The sequence below is a fragment of the Pseudorasbora parva genome, chromosome 3 (assembly GCF_024679245.1).
Source record: "Pseudorasbora parva isolate DD20220531a chromosome 3, ASM2467924v1, whole genome shotgun sequence".
In the NCBI taxonomy this organism is placed as follows: domain Eukaryota; kingdom Metazoa; phylum Chordata; class Actinopteri; order Cypriniformes; family Gobionidae; genus Pseudorasbora; species Pseudorasbora parva.
Genome location: NC_090174.1, coordinates 29,338,418 through 29,360,079, shown reverse-complemented (window position 1 = coordinate 29,360,079; position 21,662 = coordinate 29,338,418). Strand labels below are relative to the sequence as shown.

The window sequence follows — 21,662 nt, the reverse complement described above, 5'->3', positions numbered from 1 at the left end:
TTTATGGCCCCAGTGTAACTAAAGATGTTGAGAACTGAAAAAGAGTGTGTGAGTGTGGCCTGGATTAACAGCTGGGTGTTTGACTCTCACTCTCAATAGGTGGGGAAAGAGATGAGACACAGACCTGCGTACATGAATCCAGCTGACGTGCAGTGGAAAACAGCTGTGCAAATGTGCATGCACACCACAAACACACGCAGACTGAATGTGCAAGCTTTCTTCAAAGCCAAATAAAAGAAGTATAATGCAAACGGGCAGAGAAACATTAAGATAAAGGCTTGAGAGAGTCACATATCATTTAACTGGAAACAAAGAAAAAAAAAGGTTCAACTTTAAATGACTAATAGGACTTTTGATAGACAAAAATATGATCAGATTAGTTCTGAGGAAACAGAAACTTTCTACAAGTTTGGAGTCCTGTAATTAGATGTGCATAATAATATCGCCACAGATCAATGTGTTAAAAAGAACTGACAATAATCACCACATTCAGGATGAGATGAACACACAGCCCATAAATTCCCATCATCTTCATCTTCTTCACCACCGCCACTTGGGTTCCTCTCCATCACTTATGCTTATTTGTCATCTGTTGACTCAGAAGCTGTGAGAGCTCATCCTTCAGCTGGAAAATCTGTCCACTTGGACCTCATTCAACTGATCTTCAAAAATCACAAGATTGTCTGTGTCTCTCTGAGCAATTACCATCAGTATTACAATGCCACAGAGCCTCTCACAGGCAAGGGACAAGAACCAAGAGACAGACTATGAACTCACATGATGGCAAATTGTTCTTCCCCTCATGATTACATTTTTTGCATACAACTTGTATACATCACAAAGTTATTTAATAAAACATATGATCAGAGATAATTACATCAAAAGCGTTCATTATCCCTCTCCAGCTGTACAAAAACAGCAAGGAATGTCTCTTTCTGCAATGAGATCAATTTAGTCTTCATAAAAAACAGGTCACCACGTCTAGCATTTCCTCTATAATGGCAAACATTTAAGACAAACACGGAAAATCAAGCCTGCTTCCTCTCTATTTACCTCTTGGTTAGCACAGGCAGGTCAATTAAACATAAACCACTTAAAGAGAAGAATGCCGCCATAAGCCCTCCATGCACACTCATAGAGGAATGCGTTAATTATCAAATGCATTAGCAGGTTGCCATGAGTTGCAAAGCTAAGCACCTGGAGATATTTTAACATCGTGACCACACTGTTATTCCATTAGCAGAGGTTACTTAAAACACTGACATTTTCAATATAGCTTGAGCAAAAGCGTTGTTATTAGAAGCACGGCTGTATTCACTGTGGAAAAGCAACTGTGTATTTCCCAGTTTACGGGACTTTTTAAGTCATGAATAGCAAAAATTGTGACTAACATTAAACTACATAAAATCCAATGAACAGAAGTTTGAACTATATTGCTGAAATTTTAAGGGTTTGTCAGTTCCCAGCATGCACAAATCATGCGGTTTACTGTTATAGAATTATTGTTTTGCCGTTTGCTGACTTTTTCATGTTTGTTAATGTTGTTGCTTTGTTGTTATTATTTAAAAGCTCAGCTTTTTATTTTGTTGATGATGATTTTTGAGGTTTGTCAAGTAGGTATGTGTTCTAAAACTTAATCCCAGATATCTGCTTTGTTAGCTGAATGCACATTCAGAAAACAAAATAGCACAGTTCACATCGCATATTAAAGGGTTAGTTCACCCAAAAATGAAATTGATGTCAGTAATGACTCACCCTAACGTCGTTCCACACCCGTAAGACCTCCGTTCATCAATATAAAATATCTTAAACTGTATTCCGAAGATGAACGGAGGTCTTACAGGGTGTGGAACGACAAGGGTGAGTCATTAATGACATTAATTTCATTTTTGGGTGAACTAACCCTTTAAGTGTGATAAACCATATGTGTGATGTTGCTTTTATACATCAGCACTACAACTAATTATTAATGTTGTGTAATTTGTTGCCAACAAAAAATGGCCTGTAACCACATATATTGGCAATGAAAATATTTTCCAAAGAAAAGATGAAAATCAAAATACCCAGCCATGCATGATGTCACCAAATAATACATACAGTTTAATTCATTTAAAAATGAGCAGCCTACTAATTAAAGTAAACCCTTAACACAGCCAAAGGAGACTAACGTTAGTTAGTACTCTGATCAAATTTGGGGACTGTGTGACTGCAAAAAGGACAAATGCACGAATGAAAATGTATTTATGTATGAGTAGGCATGCATATTTGAAAGCACTGCCCCCGTGATCCATTCAAAAAGCCAAATCACATAATGGCTCCTGATAGAAGAAGAGAAACGTTACACCCAGATGTCAAAATTATCCTTCACCAGGCTCGATAATTGTACTGAGAATAGGAGACCGCGTTTCTCTGGAAATATGAGTCTGAAATTTAATTATCCAGCCTTTGGAAAATGTAGGGCAGACAGAAGACAGCGCAATGATATAAAACTGCACTCAGTGGGTAACTAATGTCAAGCTCTGGGTTTAACTGAGTGAGCACAAGACACCGGAGCCGTAAATCAAATAAACACTCTCTAGCCTTAGGTAATTGCGCTTTTAAGAATGGTTGGAATGACTCCATGGTACAAAAAAGCCACATTACCATACAAACCAACAATAAATGTGTCAGAATTAGATCAACCAGTGATGCTCTCCACATTGCATTTATTAACGGTCATCCTCAAAATATGTTAAAGCTAAACTTTTGCACACAATAATAATCTGAGCATGCAGGAAATGCCAATGAATCATGTTGTTTGCCAGTTACACAGATGGGAAAAGCTCAATGCTGCCAAGAGTCTGACTGCATTAAATCCTCTGATGAAAACACGCAACACGGTCGGAGATCACAACATATGCTCAAGAATAAAATACGGCAATACATAAGCTTCAATCTTACCCCGGGATCCAGTTATTTACGGATGACATTCGATGAAATCATTTAGCACCAATCCACAAGAGCGAAATGCATGGTTAAAGATCCTCTCGACCGCGACAGAAAGTGGCCAATTCAACACGGGCAGCCGCGGAGACACCTACACCAGATTGAGCAGTAGCGTCTATCGCACTGGTTTCTCAGCCAACTAGCCCCGCCCCACTGTTTTACATCAACACGGAAGCCCTCTTCCGATTGGCTCTCGGTTAGACTAGGACGCGTCTAGCCGCGCTTTCGACCAATCGCTAAATAAAAGGGGTGGGACTTCGAGTTGGAAGTCATGCGGGCGGATGCGATGCATGACGTCAACCCTTTGTTACCTTGCCGACCCCTTTCATCTGAAACAGCACTTATCTACGAGCCTAAAAACATAGCGTATTATTTCATAAACATCTTGCTGCATACTGTGCACTTTAATTAGCTTGTTGAAAAGGGTTTTAAATGGCAGAAAGAACTGTTTAAGGCAAATACTATGAGTGTTATAATGAAGCAGGTGCATTCGGTAAAACACTTTGGACGCACATTTTAATTTTAATGAAGCAAAGAATTTGCTGCATGGGTGGCCTGTGTTGTTTCACGAAACCATGTAACTCTTGTGATTTCTTTACACTCGAAGGCTTTATGATGACTCCATCTGGCTAGACTACAGCTGAGATTTATAGCAGAGCAACTGTACATTGCGATCCAAACGGCCAAGCGTCGCTCACAAAAAAAAAAAAAAAACGTGTATGTATGTGGATCGCAGTCAGTTCCCCACGAACCATAATAAACCCTCTAATGATATGCGACTTTATAACTTTCCACCCACCAGCCAATCTGCTGTCGGCTGTCAAACCCCCAGCTTCAAATACCGCACTGCTTCTACTGCCTTCTCGGCGGAGAAATCCCTGGTGACATTTCGAGACAACGCCTTTGATATTCAGCAAAGGTCACGGCCATAAATTTATTTTATTTTTTTCTCCGAGAGGATTAAATGCGATGTCTGCAGTCTGCCTTCTGCAGTCGGCCCTGTAACAACACCAAGTGTCCATAAAATGCAGTATATGCTTTAGAAATACTGGATATTCGTTGAGAAAACAAAACCATTGCAAAAAAATTGTAGGGAAAAACTAAAAATAACAGTTACAACTACAGCTAAATGTCCATTCATTCATGAGGATTCGGCATAGCCCCAAATTAACATAGAAACAACGCAAAGAATTGTGCTTGAACAACTCGCATAAGCAGAATTTCGGTGTATTTAACTACTGCTTTTTAAGCACTGACGTCAATTTCGTATTCTGGCCTAAAGTCAGTATTAGCCATCTCTTCCACACTAAATGAAACAGAGAGCTGACTCCTTTGTTGCTTCATAAGCGTGATGGAATAGATGGATATATAAGCACTCGTGCACAAAATCAATACAGTAGTATAATTAAAACGGTACTTACTCTCCGTGGATCATAGCATTATACATGGTTCAGAACATCGTATTGGATTAGCATTATTTGGATTGTGTGTTTTGATTTTTTTCCCCTAGTGTTGCTGCTCTGCGTTGCCGAATCAGTGTTGCTGTCTGCGGCAGCAACTTCCGGCGCATGCGCTACAGCGCTCGCGTCACAGACAATGACTGTGGTCCAAATATTTTCTGTATTTACATGTACAAAATCAAAGCAGTTTAAAATAACGCTGGAGCAAGACCACATTGATTCGAGCACACATGTAAATATTGAATTTACAATTTTTTTTGTAGCCAGCGTATCCAAATATGATTTCAGCAAAAGGCAGTTTTAAGACGTTTTTGTCAAAGCAACACACATCTTCCCTAAAATCGGATTATGACGTTTATTCTCACTCCGGGTCTTCGTGTAGCATCAAGAGCATCAATACTTGCAAAATAATCATGAGAACCTTATCTAATGTCTTCAATTTTTCTTCTCATTTCATGTTGCTGTGACTGCAACGATTGACAATTCTCTGATAGCCTAGTAAGGGCAACTTGGAGCATATCATTTGTGAAAATATTATCCTCTATTTTAATTACTCTATGAGACAGAAATGTGACAAATAATATTTTAGAAACTGTATTAGCTTCCATGAAATGAGCCTATAGCTCTGAATAACGTTTGAAAAACAAAATAAGGGATAGTTTAATTAACTAAACTATTTATCTTGAGGTTATTGTGATCTGTTAGGGATGTTGATAAGTCCTGGTAGAACAATCAACCAAACACTCGATCAGATCTTGCTTTGAAGCAAATACGAAAACACTTTCTTAACAGTTTTTATTCTTGCATATTCTCACTTAGCATATGCTTAATATTATCTTTCAAACTATAACATCTGCTCATCTGCAGTTTTTTTCCTATATAAGAGAGACATTCGCTGTCTGGAAATTTCCAAACTGTTGTAAAACAAATATGTAATAAATAAGTTTCAGAAAGATTCCTGCACACACACAAATTCTTTAGCAACAACAGGCGTTTTGGTAAATGGGAGAGCTGCATTTACCTATTAGGAAGAAAATAAAGAAACTATAAATAAATTAAAGTTAACTATAACAAAACAAACGCTCAGTAGGCCTATATCTACTATGCAGCAGCCAGGCAGTAAACCCGTCCGATTGGTCATTGTTCGCAAATTTAGCCTATTTAAAATACCACGATATATGTTATCATAACTAATTACAAGCGTAGTCTAGATATGATGGCATGGTTATTCAACAAGTACATATGAATGTTATATTTTTATTAGTCATCCATGAGTTTAACAGTTTTACTGGAAACCTCATCATATTATTTATCGTTCTCGACAGATTAGCCCACAATATTTAAATTATTTTCAATCTAGCAGAACGCGCCGAAGATTCGAAAGGAAACGAATCTGCTGTTTAAATGCTTGAACTTCCCAAAGTTGAGAAAATAGCTGTGGAAAATAAATTCAGTTTGACATTTACTCAACAATCTCGCTAAGTTCGCCATTTTGCCGGAAGCTGTCTTTTATTGATTTTTGCTAACACGTAAGCGGAGTGTGTCTATATCGTCACCTACCGGTTTATAATGCAATAAGTCTAATAGACTGAAGTTTAAAGGTTTAGACCGGTATAAAAAAAAAATATGGTATAAACACAACTTATTAAGTATATATCAAATATCAAATGTGTGTTAAACGATCGAATAGTTAGAGGACAAGAAAAACAATTAAAACCGTATATATATATATATATATATATATATATATATATATATATATATATATATATATATATATATATATATATATATATATATATAGATATATATATATAGATATATATATAGATAGATAGATAGATAGATAGATAGATAGATAGATAGATAGATAGATAGATAGATAGATAGATAGATAGATAGATAGATAGATAGATAGATAGATAGATAGATAGATAGATAGATAGATATCATGAATAATTTGAACAGACTCTGAAGCTATTCCAAAACAGTTTTAATGTCAGTGGATCTACTCAAAATCATTGAAGCTATATTTATCATATTGATAATAGAAGGACCAGAAATTTTCAGTATTCACCACTAACAATTACCATGTTACAGAAGATGGATGGCATTTGAGCCTCTGACTCCATCCCACACAAGCCCTGTCAACACATTTCTTCCATCATTACATGCCCACAATGTCTCCACACATCAAACTTTTTGCTTGCCGTATATTATTGTATGTCCTATATGCTTTCAATTGTACTTGACAACCTCCATACACGCCACACTATGGAAAGCAGCTCAATTATAACAGTGGAGCACATCAGTCACTTGACGTGTATAATGTTCTCTCCCATCACATTTTTCACATTTCATTTTCCATCTGCACATTCTATATGCTGACACCTAAGACAACTTATCAGAGAAATGATAGTTATACCTTGACGGGAAGTTATCCTTCAGACTGAATTAAAACACTCAGTTTATCTTCAGTAATTCCTTCCTTGAAGCTGAATAGACTCATAGTTTCCAACTTTACTTCTTTTAAGGTTTCCACCAACGTCTTCGGCTGTAATATTATTTCACGTCTAAAGTTTATCTTAGGGATGTACGTGGGCAGCCAATAAAGACCATAGGCTGGCAGTATGCTAATGTGTTATATTTTGAGTAAGTTTGTAAAAGGAAGAAACTGAATTTCCCTTCTCCCCTACTTTTTTGGTTCCACTTAAAAGTCAAACATTTTGAACACTCTATGTAAGGTTCTTCAAGCAGCCATGCAGCGACACCATCAGACAATATTTGTAGGACCACTGCAGTTTTAGAACTGGATTTTATTGAATGAATAATGATACATTTATGCTTTTAAACTGTATGCCATCATCTCTACCTGACGCACATCCTCATCGTGATTATCATTACTAAGGCATTGTGTATTTCATAGTAGGCAGAACTATGTGGTGATCAAGACTAATTATGCTCATTTTTGCCATTTAGAAATAAGAAAACACTAGTTCGGATAAGGCCATTCAGCATGCTTGGAAATCCTATCAGGGTCACAAGGCTTTCTCAAAAGAAAAACCCATTATGTGCAGAGGAATAATGAAATATAGAAGTCTTGAGTTTGAAGCTTTTAATGTTTCAGATTTTCCCCCTGGAATTAAGGTTATGATGGCTGATCCTAGACCCGTACAAAAGTCATTTTGCACCCACAGAGCCTTAGGCAGCTGCGGGGAAGTGCTCAGCAGTGTGCTTCATCACACAATAATACAACGTTAATGACACAGAATGGTGTCTTTCTTTGGCCCTGAAAGACGTCAAGGCAGGATGTTTAAGGAACGGTGGTCCTAATTATGCTTTTTATGCCCAACTCTGACGAGATTGACTGTTTCAAAGGAGATGTATTATTGATCCACTTCACAGACAAGTTGTATTGATTGCGAAAATCCTGATAGAGTATGACTTTTTCCCTCCTCTTACTTTCTCCGTCTTTCTCTCTCCCGCTCCAATCAGAGAGCGAACTTAGAATAAGGGCTGGAAAATATGACCTCTCGGTGCTTTTTAAAATGATCCTCCCGAAAGCCTTTTGATGAGGATGTGACAGAGGATGCCCCAGCTGTGTGGCTTTGTGTGCTGTGCTGCAATCGTGTGTAATGGCTGAGCAAGTCAGCACTGCGTCTCTGCTTGAGTAGCAGCTACCCAGCACGGCTCAGCCAGCTCCTGTCATACGCCTGTCGTATACCCAACATCTCCGAAGCTTTGTTATTCCTCCTTGCCTGCAGAAAGGTCGCAGTGCTGTGCTGTAACTGTGGGACATATTTATTTTTGAGTGTGTGTGTGTATCTGTATCCACTGCAAAAGACGAGGAGAGACCTACTGAAATATTTGACATGACAGCAGTTTTTCAGCACCCACAGCTCCTAAATAATAATGACACAAGCAGCATAAACAACACTGGGACCAGGCTGTCAGTTTATGCTGATCTGGGATTTCTTATTATGACTCATAACCCTGACCTTTGTAAATTAGAACCTACATGTGAACAGATCGAACTGTCAGGACTATTTATGCTATATTTCTCTTATTTGTTTAATCATTTAAAATGATTCAAACCAAGAAAAACTGCATATTTACAAATCTTACAATGAGATTTTCTATTCGCGAAACAGCTCCAATTAATTATTTTAATGTGACATTATGTTTAACGTATTCAGCCCTTGTTCCTCAGAGGCTTTTCTTCTGGATAAAAAAAACACATTGTTAAAGGTTGAATATTCAGATGGTCCACTGTCTTTAGGGGTAAAATACCAGGATTCCCTTTCCAGGAAGAGGAAGACACATAAAACGCACACTGGTGAATGACACTAACCAGAAAATAAATGTCATCTCACAAAGCTCATGCAAACAAGGAAACTTATCAGAGAAGAGAACAAGAGGCCATACAGTATATTGTCCAGAGTGTTATGGTATAGAATAGGCTGTACTGGAAATGAGTTATTACTCAAAAAGATCTGTGTGGAAGTATGTCTATAGAGTTTACTAATGGCCTAGTGTGAAGTGGAAAAAAGGTTTTGTGGTTGCATGAGACATCAAAATTACAGATGATGTGTGTGTGTTGCGAATGTAACTCTTCCCACATCTTAAAAAAACCTATAGTGAAGTATGATGGGGTTAGCATCCTAATGAGGGACTGCATTTCTTCAGTAAAATAGACTGAATTGCAGTGAAATACTGCAATGTGTTTCCATATGCTAAAAGAGAAGGTTTAACGTTCATGGTTGTGGCTCAAGAACAAAGGTGGATTTACAGTTACACCCGCCATGAGTGTATAGCGCGCAAACTCAAAACACTGCAGTAACACATCAGTTTAAATAGATGTGTATGTGTGTGTGTGGTTTGGGTTTCAGAGGTGTTCAGATAGTTCACGTTCCCTTCAACATACTTAGCTATTAGATCAATATAATAACTTTATTTATTTATTTATTTATTTATTTTTATAGCATTTAAACTGATATAATAGCCTATATCATAAATACGTCAATTAGTTTTTATATTATATTAGGCTGTTATAATTATATTATATTGTAAGCCTAACAAAGAATTGATCTCACAAGGGGATTGTTTAGGGATCCTTGCCAAGTAAAAAAATAAAAAAATAATTAAGAAAAACATAAACAAACATTTAAGTTTTATGGTTTGATGCTGCCTGTTGCTAATAAAACATCTCAGTGTAACTGATTCATATTTTTCATTATTATAAAGAATTGGGGGAGTTTTAAGAGTTGTAAGAATTTTGGGGGAGATTTTTAATAGTTTTTCGAAGATTTGTACAGCTAACAGCATTGTAAAAAAATCAGTTAAATTAAAATGTGCTTAATTTAACTTCTGAATGAACTGCTTAAAATATATACAGTATATTTAATATATCACTAAGTTAAAGGGATAGTTCATAATTTCTGTCATAATTTACTCACCCTCATGTTGTTCCTGTATGAGTTTATTTGTTCTGCTGAACATCAAAGAAGATATTTGGAAGAATTGTAACAAAGCAGAGAGAGCAACCATTGACCACCATAGCATTTTTCCCTACTATGGTAATGAAGGGTTGTTCTATCTGCTTGGTTACAAACATTCTTCAAAATATCTTATTATGTGTTCAGAAGAACAAAGAAACTCATACAGGTTTGGAACAACATGAGGGTGAGTTAAAGATGACAGAATTTCCATTTTTGGGTTAACTATCCATTTAAATAAAATACAAATGGCACATTAAAATAAAAAGTTATAACTGCATGATGAAATCACTTTGTGTGTGTGTGTGTGTGTGTGTGTGTGTGCGTGTGCGCTGTACAGGTCTGGTATAGAATGCTTTTGCTCAGGTAACCAAAATGTCTGCCCAATAGAGAAAAGTTTTGCTCAGCGGGAAAATAAATGAATTGGCCCTTGCAGTGACGGTTTTGTTTAGGTGTGGACTTTCATGCAGTCATATGAATTCAAATTAAATCACTACCTTGTGAAAGAGTTGTTTTCCCATGAGACTGGGTTGCATTATCTCACACAGAAATAATAATAGTAGATATGGCACCAAAGATTTTTAAAGGTCCTGCCAAATGTCTCCATGACATTCATTTGCAATTAACAAATACCTAATTAGTGCTTTCAAATACAAATATCACAGAATAAATGTTAGATTAGCAATTATCCCTATAAATTCTGCTCACGTGTAGCCTGGCTCTACAATGGCCCATATGTGCAGCTGATCTGTTTTGGAAAGAATGTGCCATTTCTAATGGTCTACATGGTAAAATAAAGGCAGAGAAAATGTTAGAGAAAACTGAGAAAATGTTTGGTGTAGGTAAATGGTGCATGTGTTTATGTAATACTATTTAATATATTTGTGTCTGTTCATTGATAACATTGCTTTTTCTCCGCTTTTAACGCCTCGTTTTCCTTGCATCCTGAATGTGTTGGGTTTTGCCGATATGCTGACAGATTGTCAACCACCTGATATAATTTTTTTCTCCCAAATGGAAGCATTTTCCCACTCTGTGCTACTCCTGGTGGACTAGCTTTTGATGGGAGATGGAAAAACACATCTGTTCTGATTTTACCTGAGCAGATTAAAAAAAGACTAGCGCCTCTAATTAGGGATATTCTCAGCCTTCTGGTCATAATAGACTGCTTTTATCACAGACCTGAAAGCATTAACTTTGATTCAGCAGGCCTGTCTGCAGAGGTGAACAGTAACTAAGTACATTTACTTGAGTGCTGTACTTAAGTACACTTTTTGAGTATCTGTACTTTACTTGAGTATTATTTTTTCTGGAAACTTATGACTTTTACTTCACAACATTTCAAACACAAATATCGTATTTTTTACTCCACTACATTTCTATCTAACAAAGTTGATTATGTCTTAAGTGAAGGTAGAATAGTTGGAGAATATCAGATGTGTATTAGTGTATTGGATCTGTGCGTTCGGCCTTAAAGTGACAACGCTTTGTAAAGGGCTTTGTAACTTTTATACAAGTATTTAAATTAGTTTAAGTTAGTTGTATGCTAGGATGTGGGATGGAGCATCGCTGAATGGCTTAAACCATTATGATGGCATAGTGAGCATTTATACAACAATAATAAAATAATGCGTTGACATAAAAAAAGAAATTTACTTTTAATATTTAAGTACTTTTGAAAACAAATACTTCTGTACTTTTACTTAAGTAAAAATCAGTTTTTCCAACTTTCACTTGTAACAGAGTAATATTTAACCATCAGTACTTTTACTTTTACTCAAGTAATGAAGTTGTGTACTTTGTCCACCTCTGCCTATCTGTTCGCTGTTACGACCCCCAAGATGGTATTTTATATATATATATATATATATATATATATATATATATATATATATATATATATATATATATATATATATATATATATATATATATATATATATATATATAAAATGAAGACTAGACTAGCAGCCGCACCTGAACAGCAGATGGCAGTAGTGTGTTATTTATCACTCCAGTTCACGCGATTGAAGGAAAATGTCTGCGCCCTGAACACATGTGTAAATAAAAATGGAGATTACAGTAACCTTGCTCAAGAGTTAAACCAAGGAAAACATTTTGAAATTATCAACTTGTGGAGAGGAAACGGATTCCAGCAATGACCTTACGGCGTTGTGAGACGTTTTTACGCGGATCTCTGCGATTTTCAACGATCCGCAAATTGACAGCAGCTGCAGAACAGGCGCCACTGAATCTGCGAGTATCAGGTATTATAGATTATACACCGTTTGTTTATTCTACTTGTGTCTGCTATCGACGTGCTGATGTTTAAAGAATATTCTAGATGTTAAACTGGCTGTTTTTAGTTTTATTCGCCACCAGAAATAAAACCAAAACCATAGAAAAACAACAACAACAACGTCATGTAACTGTTAACGTAGCTAATAATAGCTTATGTTACCTGTCGCTTGTCCTTTGTTTACTTCACAGGTTTCTCAGTTTTTCGCCCACAGACAGTAAGGAAATGTCGCTTTCACTGTTCTCCGGCCAGTTTGGTGTCTTCAGATGCTTTTTTGAGCAGATTGCAGAAGGGGAGAGCGGTTGTGTCCGATGAGTTTCATCACCCTGTTTCTGTTCCATCAGACAGCGGTAAGAATATCTCCTGCCCCTCTCAAAGCTTCAAGACTGCTGTTTTAGAGATAACACGCAGAAAACCGAGTTCTTTGATTCTTACCTTAATTGATATTTCCGTTATTTGTCGTTAAACTAATTGTGTGTGTGCGTGCGTGTGTGTGTGTGTGTGTGTGTGTGTGTGTTCTGCTCTCAGGTCATCAATTTTCCTTATTGCTGAAGGAACCTGATCAACCTGAAAATGCCAAATCTCTTAAAGTGGCAATAGTGGGCTCTCCGAATGCAGGGAAATCTACACTGACCAATCAGTTGATGGGTCGGAAGGTGATGATATACTATTATATGTCAAAATAATAATAGGAAAAACATGTTACTTTAAAGGCCCACTGAAATCAAAATAATGCAATAATGTCAGCCTTAAAGTTATGAATAAGCTGGTGTGTTCCAAAACAATGACAAAATTCAGATTTAGGAGATTTAAAGGGTTAGTTCACCCAAAAATTACATTTTTCATTAATGACTCACCCCAATGTCGTTCCACACTCGTAAGACCTCCGTTCATCCTCGGAACACAGTTTAAGATATTTTAGATTTAGTCCAAAGGCTTTCTGTCCTTTGAATGTAAGTGAATGCCCACTTGCTGTCCACGTATAGAAGGTAATGAAAACATCATCAAAGTAGTCCATATGGGACATCAGTTGGTTAGTTAGACTCTTTTGAAGCGTCGACAATACATTTTGGTCCAAAAATAACAAAAAATATGATTTTTTTTAGCATTGTCTTCTCTTCCGCGTTTGTTTTCAAACCTCAAATGAATCAAACAGTTGCGAATCAGCAGATTGATGTCACATATGGACTACTTTGATGATGTTTTCATTACCTTCTGGACGTGGACAGCAAGTGGGCATTCACTTACATTCAAAGGACAGAAAGGCCTAGGACTAAATCTAAAATATCTTAAACTGTGTTCCGAGGATGAACAGAGATCTTACTGGTGTGGAACGACATTGGGGTGAGTCGTTAATGAAAGAAATTTAATTTTTGGGTGAACTAACCCTTTAAGCATTCAAAACTTACGGTATCTCACTTCCATTAAAACGGATTACAGATTTTGTTGACATCATTGCAGACTTCCCCTTCTCGTCAAATCTTCTGTCCAATCAAATGCTCTCTAGAATCTAAAGCCCGCCCCCTACGCTGCTTAAGCTGTGGCTGAAATCGGTCAGTTTTTAACACATTTGCTAATTTCTACATGGTGAACAACACACAGCACACTATATGTGATAGGAAACGATTCAGTGTAAATATTCTTTCAGTTGAGGCGAATGAAGTCTGTTTTCACTTTAGTTTCACGCACTGCAGCAGCGCGCACAGTCTAGACCAGAGCCGTTGACTAGAGACACAAGAGTGCAGTGCGGATCATGTGCGCGAGTCCGCGCAGACAATAAAACATATCGACCCATTTGAATTCTGCACAGAACACTGCATTTCAAAGCGATATGGAGGAGATTATGATGATGAACAGTTAGAGGAAACTGGCTTTACCAAACAGAAAGGCTCTAGTCAAACTGACACAGTGTGTTAACGAAACACTATTGGCTGTTTCAAAAAAGGGGAGGAGCTGCTGACAGCTGGAGCCGTTTCTGGGGAAATCACATCAACACATTGAATAATGCAGTGCGTTTCAATCCCTTCAGCGGGCCTTTAATAATAAATGGAGAAAAAAAATTCACAAAGAAATGACATTTCTGTTATTTACTTTATGTTGTTCCAAATGAATGATTCAATAATGGCAAAATCATTATTATAGTTTTTTGGAGTGAACTATCTCTTTAAGAACGTATGTATTTTACAGTTGTTTGCTGTTTCTGAGAAAGTGCACACAACAAGAGCACGTGCTGTTGGTGTCCTGACAGAGGATGACACACAAATTGTAATTACCTCTTCTAGCCCATGCTAAATAACCACAAAAAAAGTCTGTTTAGGGAAAATTTTATGTTTGATTAGCATTTTCTGATTTTCTTTTTAATTAGATTTTGTTGGATACACCTGGTCTCACCTCACCAATAAAGGCTAAAAGGTGAGTATGTAATAGAGCGGTTTCTTAAAGGGGTCCTATCATGCTTTTACACTTTTCATCTTTAGTTTGTCTGTAATGTTTTTTTGAGCATAAAAAAGATCTGCAGTTCACTCCAAAGGGAAATATTTTCCAAGAACTACAACGAACAGCTCGTTTGGACTACAACACATTTTTTCCAGATCTCATGAAGTCAATAAGTTTCTCATTTAATAAATCCTGCCCAAAGAATACTTAAAACAGGGTGACAAAGTCTGGTTGAGCTGCATTAGAGGAGACTGTTGTCGCTTTGTTAAAGAGAGACTTTTTTTTTTCCCCACCCCGTTTCCAAAACTCCATTTGTTTGTCCTTCCTTAGGCTGAGAAGAGTGGTTCAAGTTTATTTTAAACACTTCCTGAACATTAAAACCCAAATGTTTATCTGTGTCCTGCGCAAACTGCTTGTTTTCTGTAGCTTTTATAAGTTCTAACCTTTGTAAGACGATTCACCACTATTGTGATAACTGCTTGTATTACCTTAGTTTTCAGACAAATATCACAAAAGTAAATTACAAAAAACATACCACTCTGCAATATGTGCTTGCAAAGTATGTGCATGAAATCCGTTCAGCACGATCCTCTTGTTTGTTAACATCACCAGGGTCTGAATTGGGCTCAATGTTTTGAAATTGATGCCATCCTTAATATTTACACAAGAATAAGAACTTGCAGTTATGGAAGGGTTTGACATTTCCTGAATACGTGCAAAGCTGTGTCAATCCCAACACACTGGGCCAAAGCATCAATCATGAAAACATATATTCTAGTACATCCCAAAAACAGGGGCATATAATAGGACCCCTTTAATAACATTAGGTGAAGTGTATAATTGTTTGCGTGTTTAAAAAAACAGTTTAATGTACTCAGAAGCTAAACTTGTTATATTTGTTTAACAGGCACCAGCTGGAGAAATCGCTCCTAGTGGATCCCTTTGAGTCACTACAAGAAGCTGATTTAGGTAGCAAGATCTTTTATTGTTTATTTCTTAGTCTGTTGTCTGTTAAAGGGATACTTCACTGCTTTTTCATATTAAACTATAGGTGCGTTTACATGGAGCACTGTAATCCGTATGAAAATGCTCCATATAAACACCTCAATCGGAATAAAAATGCCCAAAACAAATTAATTTGTAATCTGTTTGAGAGGGGTGGGATAAACCCTTTCATGAAACGATCAAACGAAAAATGTAACCATGGAAACGACCTTACCCGATTACTTTTGAGTGTGCGTCCTCAAATGACGTGATACACAGCGCGCGCCTTCACTACTGACACGCCGCACTCACACGCAGGCTATAATGTTGATAGGAAAAGTAATTTTTCTGAGGGGTAAACTTTTTATTACGTTAGAAGTTATGAAGATAATGTTGACATAATGACACAGGCATAGACCGGCTACATCCTCTCATCTTGACAGCGTTTGTCCCAGGCACTTTTTACTTCAACTGCGCCTGACAGATGAATTTATTTTTTCTGAGATGATTACACTTTATAATAAATAAATAGCTTTTATAAAACCGTATAAGTCCTGGTGGCCGTTGAGAGTTGCTATGGCATCCGCGAACACATTCAGCTGCTGGAGAGGACAGCGTCGACATTTCTGATGCGGCATACAAACTGCTCTGTGATGATTGCAATTGAAAGTCAGCACATGTAAACCCCCAGTCTCGTGAAAACGGTCCACTAAATCTTTCAATCGGAATTATTTTAATCGGAATGACAAAAGTGTGCATGGAAATGTGGCTTCTGTTATTCCCTTTACTAAAACAAGTTGATACATACCTCTCTCGTCTGAGTACGTGCACTTAATCTCTGACGCGCGGTGACGATCTGATAGCATTTAGCTTAGCCCACTAAGCCCAATTCATTTACTATGGTACCAAACATAAATCGAGTTAGAAGCGACCAAACACCTCCACGTTTTCCCTATTTAAATAATCTGGAATAGTTTTAAAGGAAAGAAAAATAAAATAAATAAAGGAACGTCCACTAAATTGCGACGACGGCGAGTCAATATCATCAGCTTCATCTTTGCTGCTGACACTGACTCAAACACTATTAACAAAGTCTCCTTGCTATTTTCTCAGATGCACATTCATACTCATGGTTTATACATGCGCTTGAGCACGGAATAGGCTATATATTTATACCTATATACGACTATATTAAAGGCTCATTATGGTTTAGCATTCCCCCCAGCATTTTTTTAATTAATTCAATTAATATAAACATTTTGGGTGATTAGTTAAGTGATAAGTGAATGACTATTAGTTGACTAGGAAAAACCTTTAATTGGGGGGCAGCCCTAGTTATTATGACACTGATTCTCAATTAATAGCCTGAGGCCTATTAGGTTGCATCGGTAAACCTCTGGGTGGGTGGCCCAATAAATAATAAAATTATGTACATTTTTGTCATTTTAACTTACTGTTTGTTAAAATGCTAAAAAATGTACCTTTCAGCTTGGAAATGAGGGCCTTTGAATATAGTCTTTGACAAAGGGCCTTAGGGGGAAAACCCCCACTGGATTATGACTTGGGTGCTGCATCTTCGTTTTCTCCATTTCTCCTATATATTTGCAGTGGTGGTGTTAGTTGACGTGTCTGATAAATGGACCCGCAGTAAGCTGGACTATGAAGTGTTGAAGTGTCTGGCCCTGAATTCTGATGTCCCTGCCATCCTTGTCCTCAATAAGGTATTAGCTGTGTCATTTTGTATTGATCTCTCCCAGTCTTGACTATAGGATTAGTTTGTGTTTGCTGCATTTGCTATCACAGAAATAAATGTCACAATCAAACTCATTTAATGATTTACATCTGGTACATAGTGAGGGGCTTTAAAAGAGATAATAAAGCACACATAGACTCTTAATGCACAGGTGGACCTTCTGAAGAACAAAACGCTGCTGCTAGACATCACTGCAGAGCTGACAGAAGGGGTGGTGAATGGAAAGAAGATTAAGATTCGCGGCGCAATGAAACAATGTCGGAAGTTAGCAGCTGAACCCGACAGCAGACATGCTGAAAAAACTCTTGCTGAGAGCAAGGAGGATGGGCTGTTTCAGGAGGGTCAGGACAAAGACCGACTGAGCCAAGAGGCACTGAAGGCCCTGAAGAGCCGCAGGGGTTGGCCACATTTTAAGGACGTATTCATGTTAAATTCTCTCGACAAAGATGATGTTGAAACAATAAAGGTTAGCGAACACATTTGAGACTTCAAGAAAATGACATTTGCTTTAAAACTAAAAACAGACGTTGTAATCAAGTATTGTGCTTCTTGGCCTTCATTTCCCTGTGTTTGAATATTTGTGCAACAGAGCTACCTGTTTGAAGGTGCAAAGCCCCGCCAGTGGCAGTACCACAGTGATGTACTGACCGATCAGTGTCCAAAGGAGGTGTGTATTAACACGATCAGAGAGAAACTACTACAGTGTCTCCCTAAAGAGGTGCCGTACACTATGACACAGGTGAGTAATGATTTTTAGTGTATGTACACTACCGCTCAATTTGTTCTTATGTCTGTTATGCCCACCAGGGCTGCATTTATTTAATCAAAAAATACAGTAAAACGGTAATATTGTGTTTTTGATCAAATGAACGTGGCCTTGAAGAGAGACATCTTTAAAAAACAAACTTTTGAATGGTTGTGTACAGGTCCTTCTCAAAAATTAGCATATGTGATAAAAGTATTTTCCGTAATGATAAAAATTAAACTTTCATATATTTTAGATTCATTGCAGACCAACTGAAATATTTCAGGTCTTTTATTGTTTTAATACTGATGATTTTGACATACAGCTCATGAAATCTCAAAAATCTCAGAAAATTAGCATATCATGAAAAGGTTCTCTAAACAAGCTATTAACCTTATCATCTGAATCAACTAATTCACTCTAAACACCTGCAAAAGATTCCTGAAGCTTTTAAAAACTCCCAGCCTGGTTCATTACTCAAAACCGCAATCATGGGTAAGACTGCCGACCCGACCCTGTCCAGAAGGCCATCATTGACACCCTCAAGTGAGAGGGTAAGACAACGAATAGGCTGTTCCCAGAGTGCTGTATCAAGGCACCTCAGTGGGAAGTCTGTGGGAAGAAAAAATTGTGACAAAAAACGCACAGCGAGAAGAGGTGACCGGGCCCGAGGAAGATTGTGGAGAAGGACAGATTCCAAACCTTGGGGGACCTGCGGAAGCAGTGGACTGAGTCTGGAGTAGAAACATCCAGAGCCACCGTGCACAGGCGTCTGCAGGAAATGGGCTACAGGTGCCGCATTCCCCAGGTCAAGACACTTTTGAACCAGAAACAGTGGCAGAAGCGCCTGACCTGGGTTACAGAGAAACAGCACTGGACTGTTGCTCAAATTTTGCATGTCATTCGAAAATCAAGGTGCCAGAGTCTGGAGGAAGACTGGGGAGAAGGAAATGCCAAAATGCCTGAAGTCCAGTGTCAAGTACCCACAGTCAGTGATGGTCGGTGGTGCCATGTCAGCTGCTGGTGTTGGTCCGCTGTGTTTTATCAAGGGCAGGGTCAATCCAGCTAGCTATCAGGAGATTTTGGAGCACTTCATGCTTCCATCTGCTGAAAAGCTTTATGGAGATGAAGATTTGGTTTTTCAGCACGACCTGGCACCTGCTCACAGTGCCAAAACCACTGGTAAATGGTTTACTGACCATGGTATTACTGTGCTCAATTGGCCTGCCAACTCTCCTGACCTGAACCCCATAGAGAATCTGTGAGATATTGTGAAGAGAAAGTTTAGAGACGCAAGACCCAACACTCTGGATGAGCTTAAGGCCGCTATCGAAGCATCCTGGGCCTCCATAACACCTCAGCAGAGCCACAGGCTGATCGCCTCCATGCCACGCCACATTGAAGCAGTCATTTCTGCAAAAGGATTCCCGACCAAGTATTGAGTGCATAACTGAACATAACTATTTGAAGGTTGACTTTTTTTGTATTAAAAACACTTTTCTTTTATTGGTTGGATTAAATATGCAAATTTTTTGAGATAGGAATTTTGGGTTTTCATGAGCTGTATGCCAAAATCATCAGTATTAAAATAAAAGACCTGAAATATTTCAGTTGGTGTGCAATGAATCTAAAATATATGAAAGTTTGATTTTTATCATTACATTATGGAAAATAATGAACTTTTATCACATATGCTAATTTTCTGAGAAGGACCTGTATATTAAAAAATGGTGTTGAAATACTAGCATTTGGAATCACTATTTCTTTTTTAAATAAATATTAATAGTACTTTTATTCACCAAGGAAACTTTTTGATCCTTATTACTTTGGTCTTTTTACAGCAAATTGAAATCTGGAAGGAATCTGAGGATGGGGTACTCGACATATCCATCAAACTATATGTAAAGAAAGACACTCATATGGTGAGCTCTCTGATTTCTTCTGTTTTCTTAAAAACCTGTCTTTTTCATTTAGGAAGGCTAGTTTCCCATACTTCTGTTTTTACCATCTGGGAACCTTAGTTTTATGGTAGACATTTTGTGGAATTGTTTTTAAAACAAATAGAGGTTTCTCACTAGCTGAAGAAACTATAACATTATTATACTAAACTATAAAATAAAACTTTTTATTCTTTCTTTTATTGCAGAAAATGGTTATTGGTCCTGGAGGTCAGTTGATAACCAGAATAACCCAGGAAGCTGAAAATGACCTTATGAATATTTTCTTGCGTAATGTTCGTTTAAAAATCTCTGCAAAGCTGCAGAAGTGTTAAGTTCAGAGGATGAAGGTCAGAGCCTGATGCATACAGAGGGGTACGGAAACGAAAGGTTATTTAAAAGTGAAGAAATGGACTTGAACTCAACATCGGCTGTATTTTGGGTTATAATGTGAGGTTGATCTAAATAGACCTCCCACAATTTTCTAAACTGAAGTTTAAGTTGATCAAAGCCACATTACATGGTTTTCTGTATCATTTCAGTTCAATAGCAATATTGTAGTATCACAGTTGCCATTTATATATCTTGCTGCTTTTGATTAATAAAAATCTCTATATATTCAAAAATGGCAGCTTTGAGGGTGAGGGCAGGTTCACTTTCTGTTTCTTCACTTTTTTTTCTGGAAGCTATTTCTTTTATTTATTAATCATTCTTCATTGTTTTCAGTGTGGTCAGTCTGTTATCTGTGGTGGAGTCTTGCTGTTTAACTGAAGGTCTTATGTAATACCATACCATACCATTACACTGCCCTGAAATCACTCAACTGCAGGCCTGGCTTCAGCTCTCACATGTAGGACTTGTCAGAGGGGGCTGGACCATTGGGGTGGATCCGGAGCTGCTTACTACTGCTGAGTGGAACTGTTTTAATTTCTCTGTAGCTGTAATATTAACTATTTCATCAATCGAGTAAATTCATCAATCAATCAGTTTTAGTCAGTGGTAAATGTTTTGAGCAATAAAGAATAGAATGCTGAACTTCTTGTGTTATGGCCATTTTATCTACAGATAGCAGAAGTCATTGCTTCTTTGACACATAGTCACAAATATGATGAACTGCCCATATGGAGCTGATAGAATAAACTCAAATTTAATTGTGTAAATCTCATATTTTATAATGATACACTGCTGTTCAAAAGTTTGAAATGTATCTTTTTTGTTGTTGTTGAAAGAAGTGGTATGTTCACCAAGGCTGCATTTATTTGATCAAGATACAGTAAAACAGTAATATTGTAAAATATTATTGCAAGTTAACATGGTTGTTTTCTATTTGGATATAGTTTAAAATGTAATTTATTCCTGTGATGGCTAAAGTGATCATTAGCATCATTACTCAGTTTTCTTACATTACTTACTCCAGTGTTCAGTCAAATGATCCTTTAGAAATAATTATAATTTGCTGATTTAATTTGAATTTTATTTATTATTATTATCAATATTGAGAATCTATATTGTGCTGCTAAAAAAGTGATACATTTTTGCAGAATTCTTTGAATAGAAATTTAAAAAGA

General features: G+C 37.3%; 2 protein-coding genes across 5 annotated transcripts in view; one reads left to right on the top strand and one right to left on the bottom strand.

Annotated features, from left to right (window-relative positions):
- fam222ba (family with sequence similarity 222 member Ba) overlaps window positions 1–4,546 on the bottom strand; it is a 62,588-nt gene extending 58,042 nt beyond the window's left edge. Inside the window, exon 1 of one of the 2 annotated variants that reach the window (XM_067438333.1) lies at window positions 4,407–4,546. The gene's annotated coding sequence lies outside the window, so the exon portion shown is untranslated. Of the gene's footprint in view, window positions 1–2,940; window positions 3,092–4,406 lie in introns of those variants that run through there. The other variant, XM_067438332.1, reaches the window with a different exon arrangement.
- A 7,391-nt stretch (window positions 4,547–11,937) lies between these two features.
- eral1 (Era-like 12S mitochondrial rRNA chaperone 1) lies at window positions 11,938–21,129 on the top strand. 3 transcript variants are annotated; one of them, XM_067438337.1, is made up of 12 exons: window positions 11,938–12,207; window positions 12,431–12,589; window positions 12,768–12,895; window positions 14,427–14,504; window positions 14,605–14,651; window positions 15,583–15,644; window positions 17,268–17,380; window positions 17,564–17,878; window positions 18,002–18,151; window positions 19,999–20,079; window positions 20,304–20,444; window positions 20,821–21,129. In XM_067438337.1, exons 1-11 carry the CDS (start codon window positions 12,099–12,101, stop codon window positions 20,427–20,429), a joined length of 1,368 nt encoding a protein of 455 aa, XP_067294438.1. In that variant the 5' UTR covers window positions 11,938–12,098; the 3' UTR covers window positions 20,430–20,444; window positions 20,821–21,129. The 3 variants fall into 3 exon arrangements, with proteins under 3 accessions (XP_067294438.1, XP_067294437.1, XP_067294436.1); XM_067438336.1 differs by having other exon boundaries at window positions 11,939–12,207; window positions 20,304–20,469; XM_067438335.1 differs by having other exon boundaries at window positions 11,939–12,207; window positions 20,304–21,129.
- Window positions 21,130–21,662: the final 533 nt, after the last annotated feature.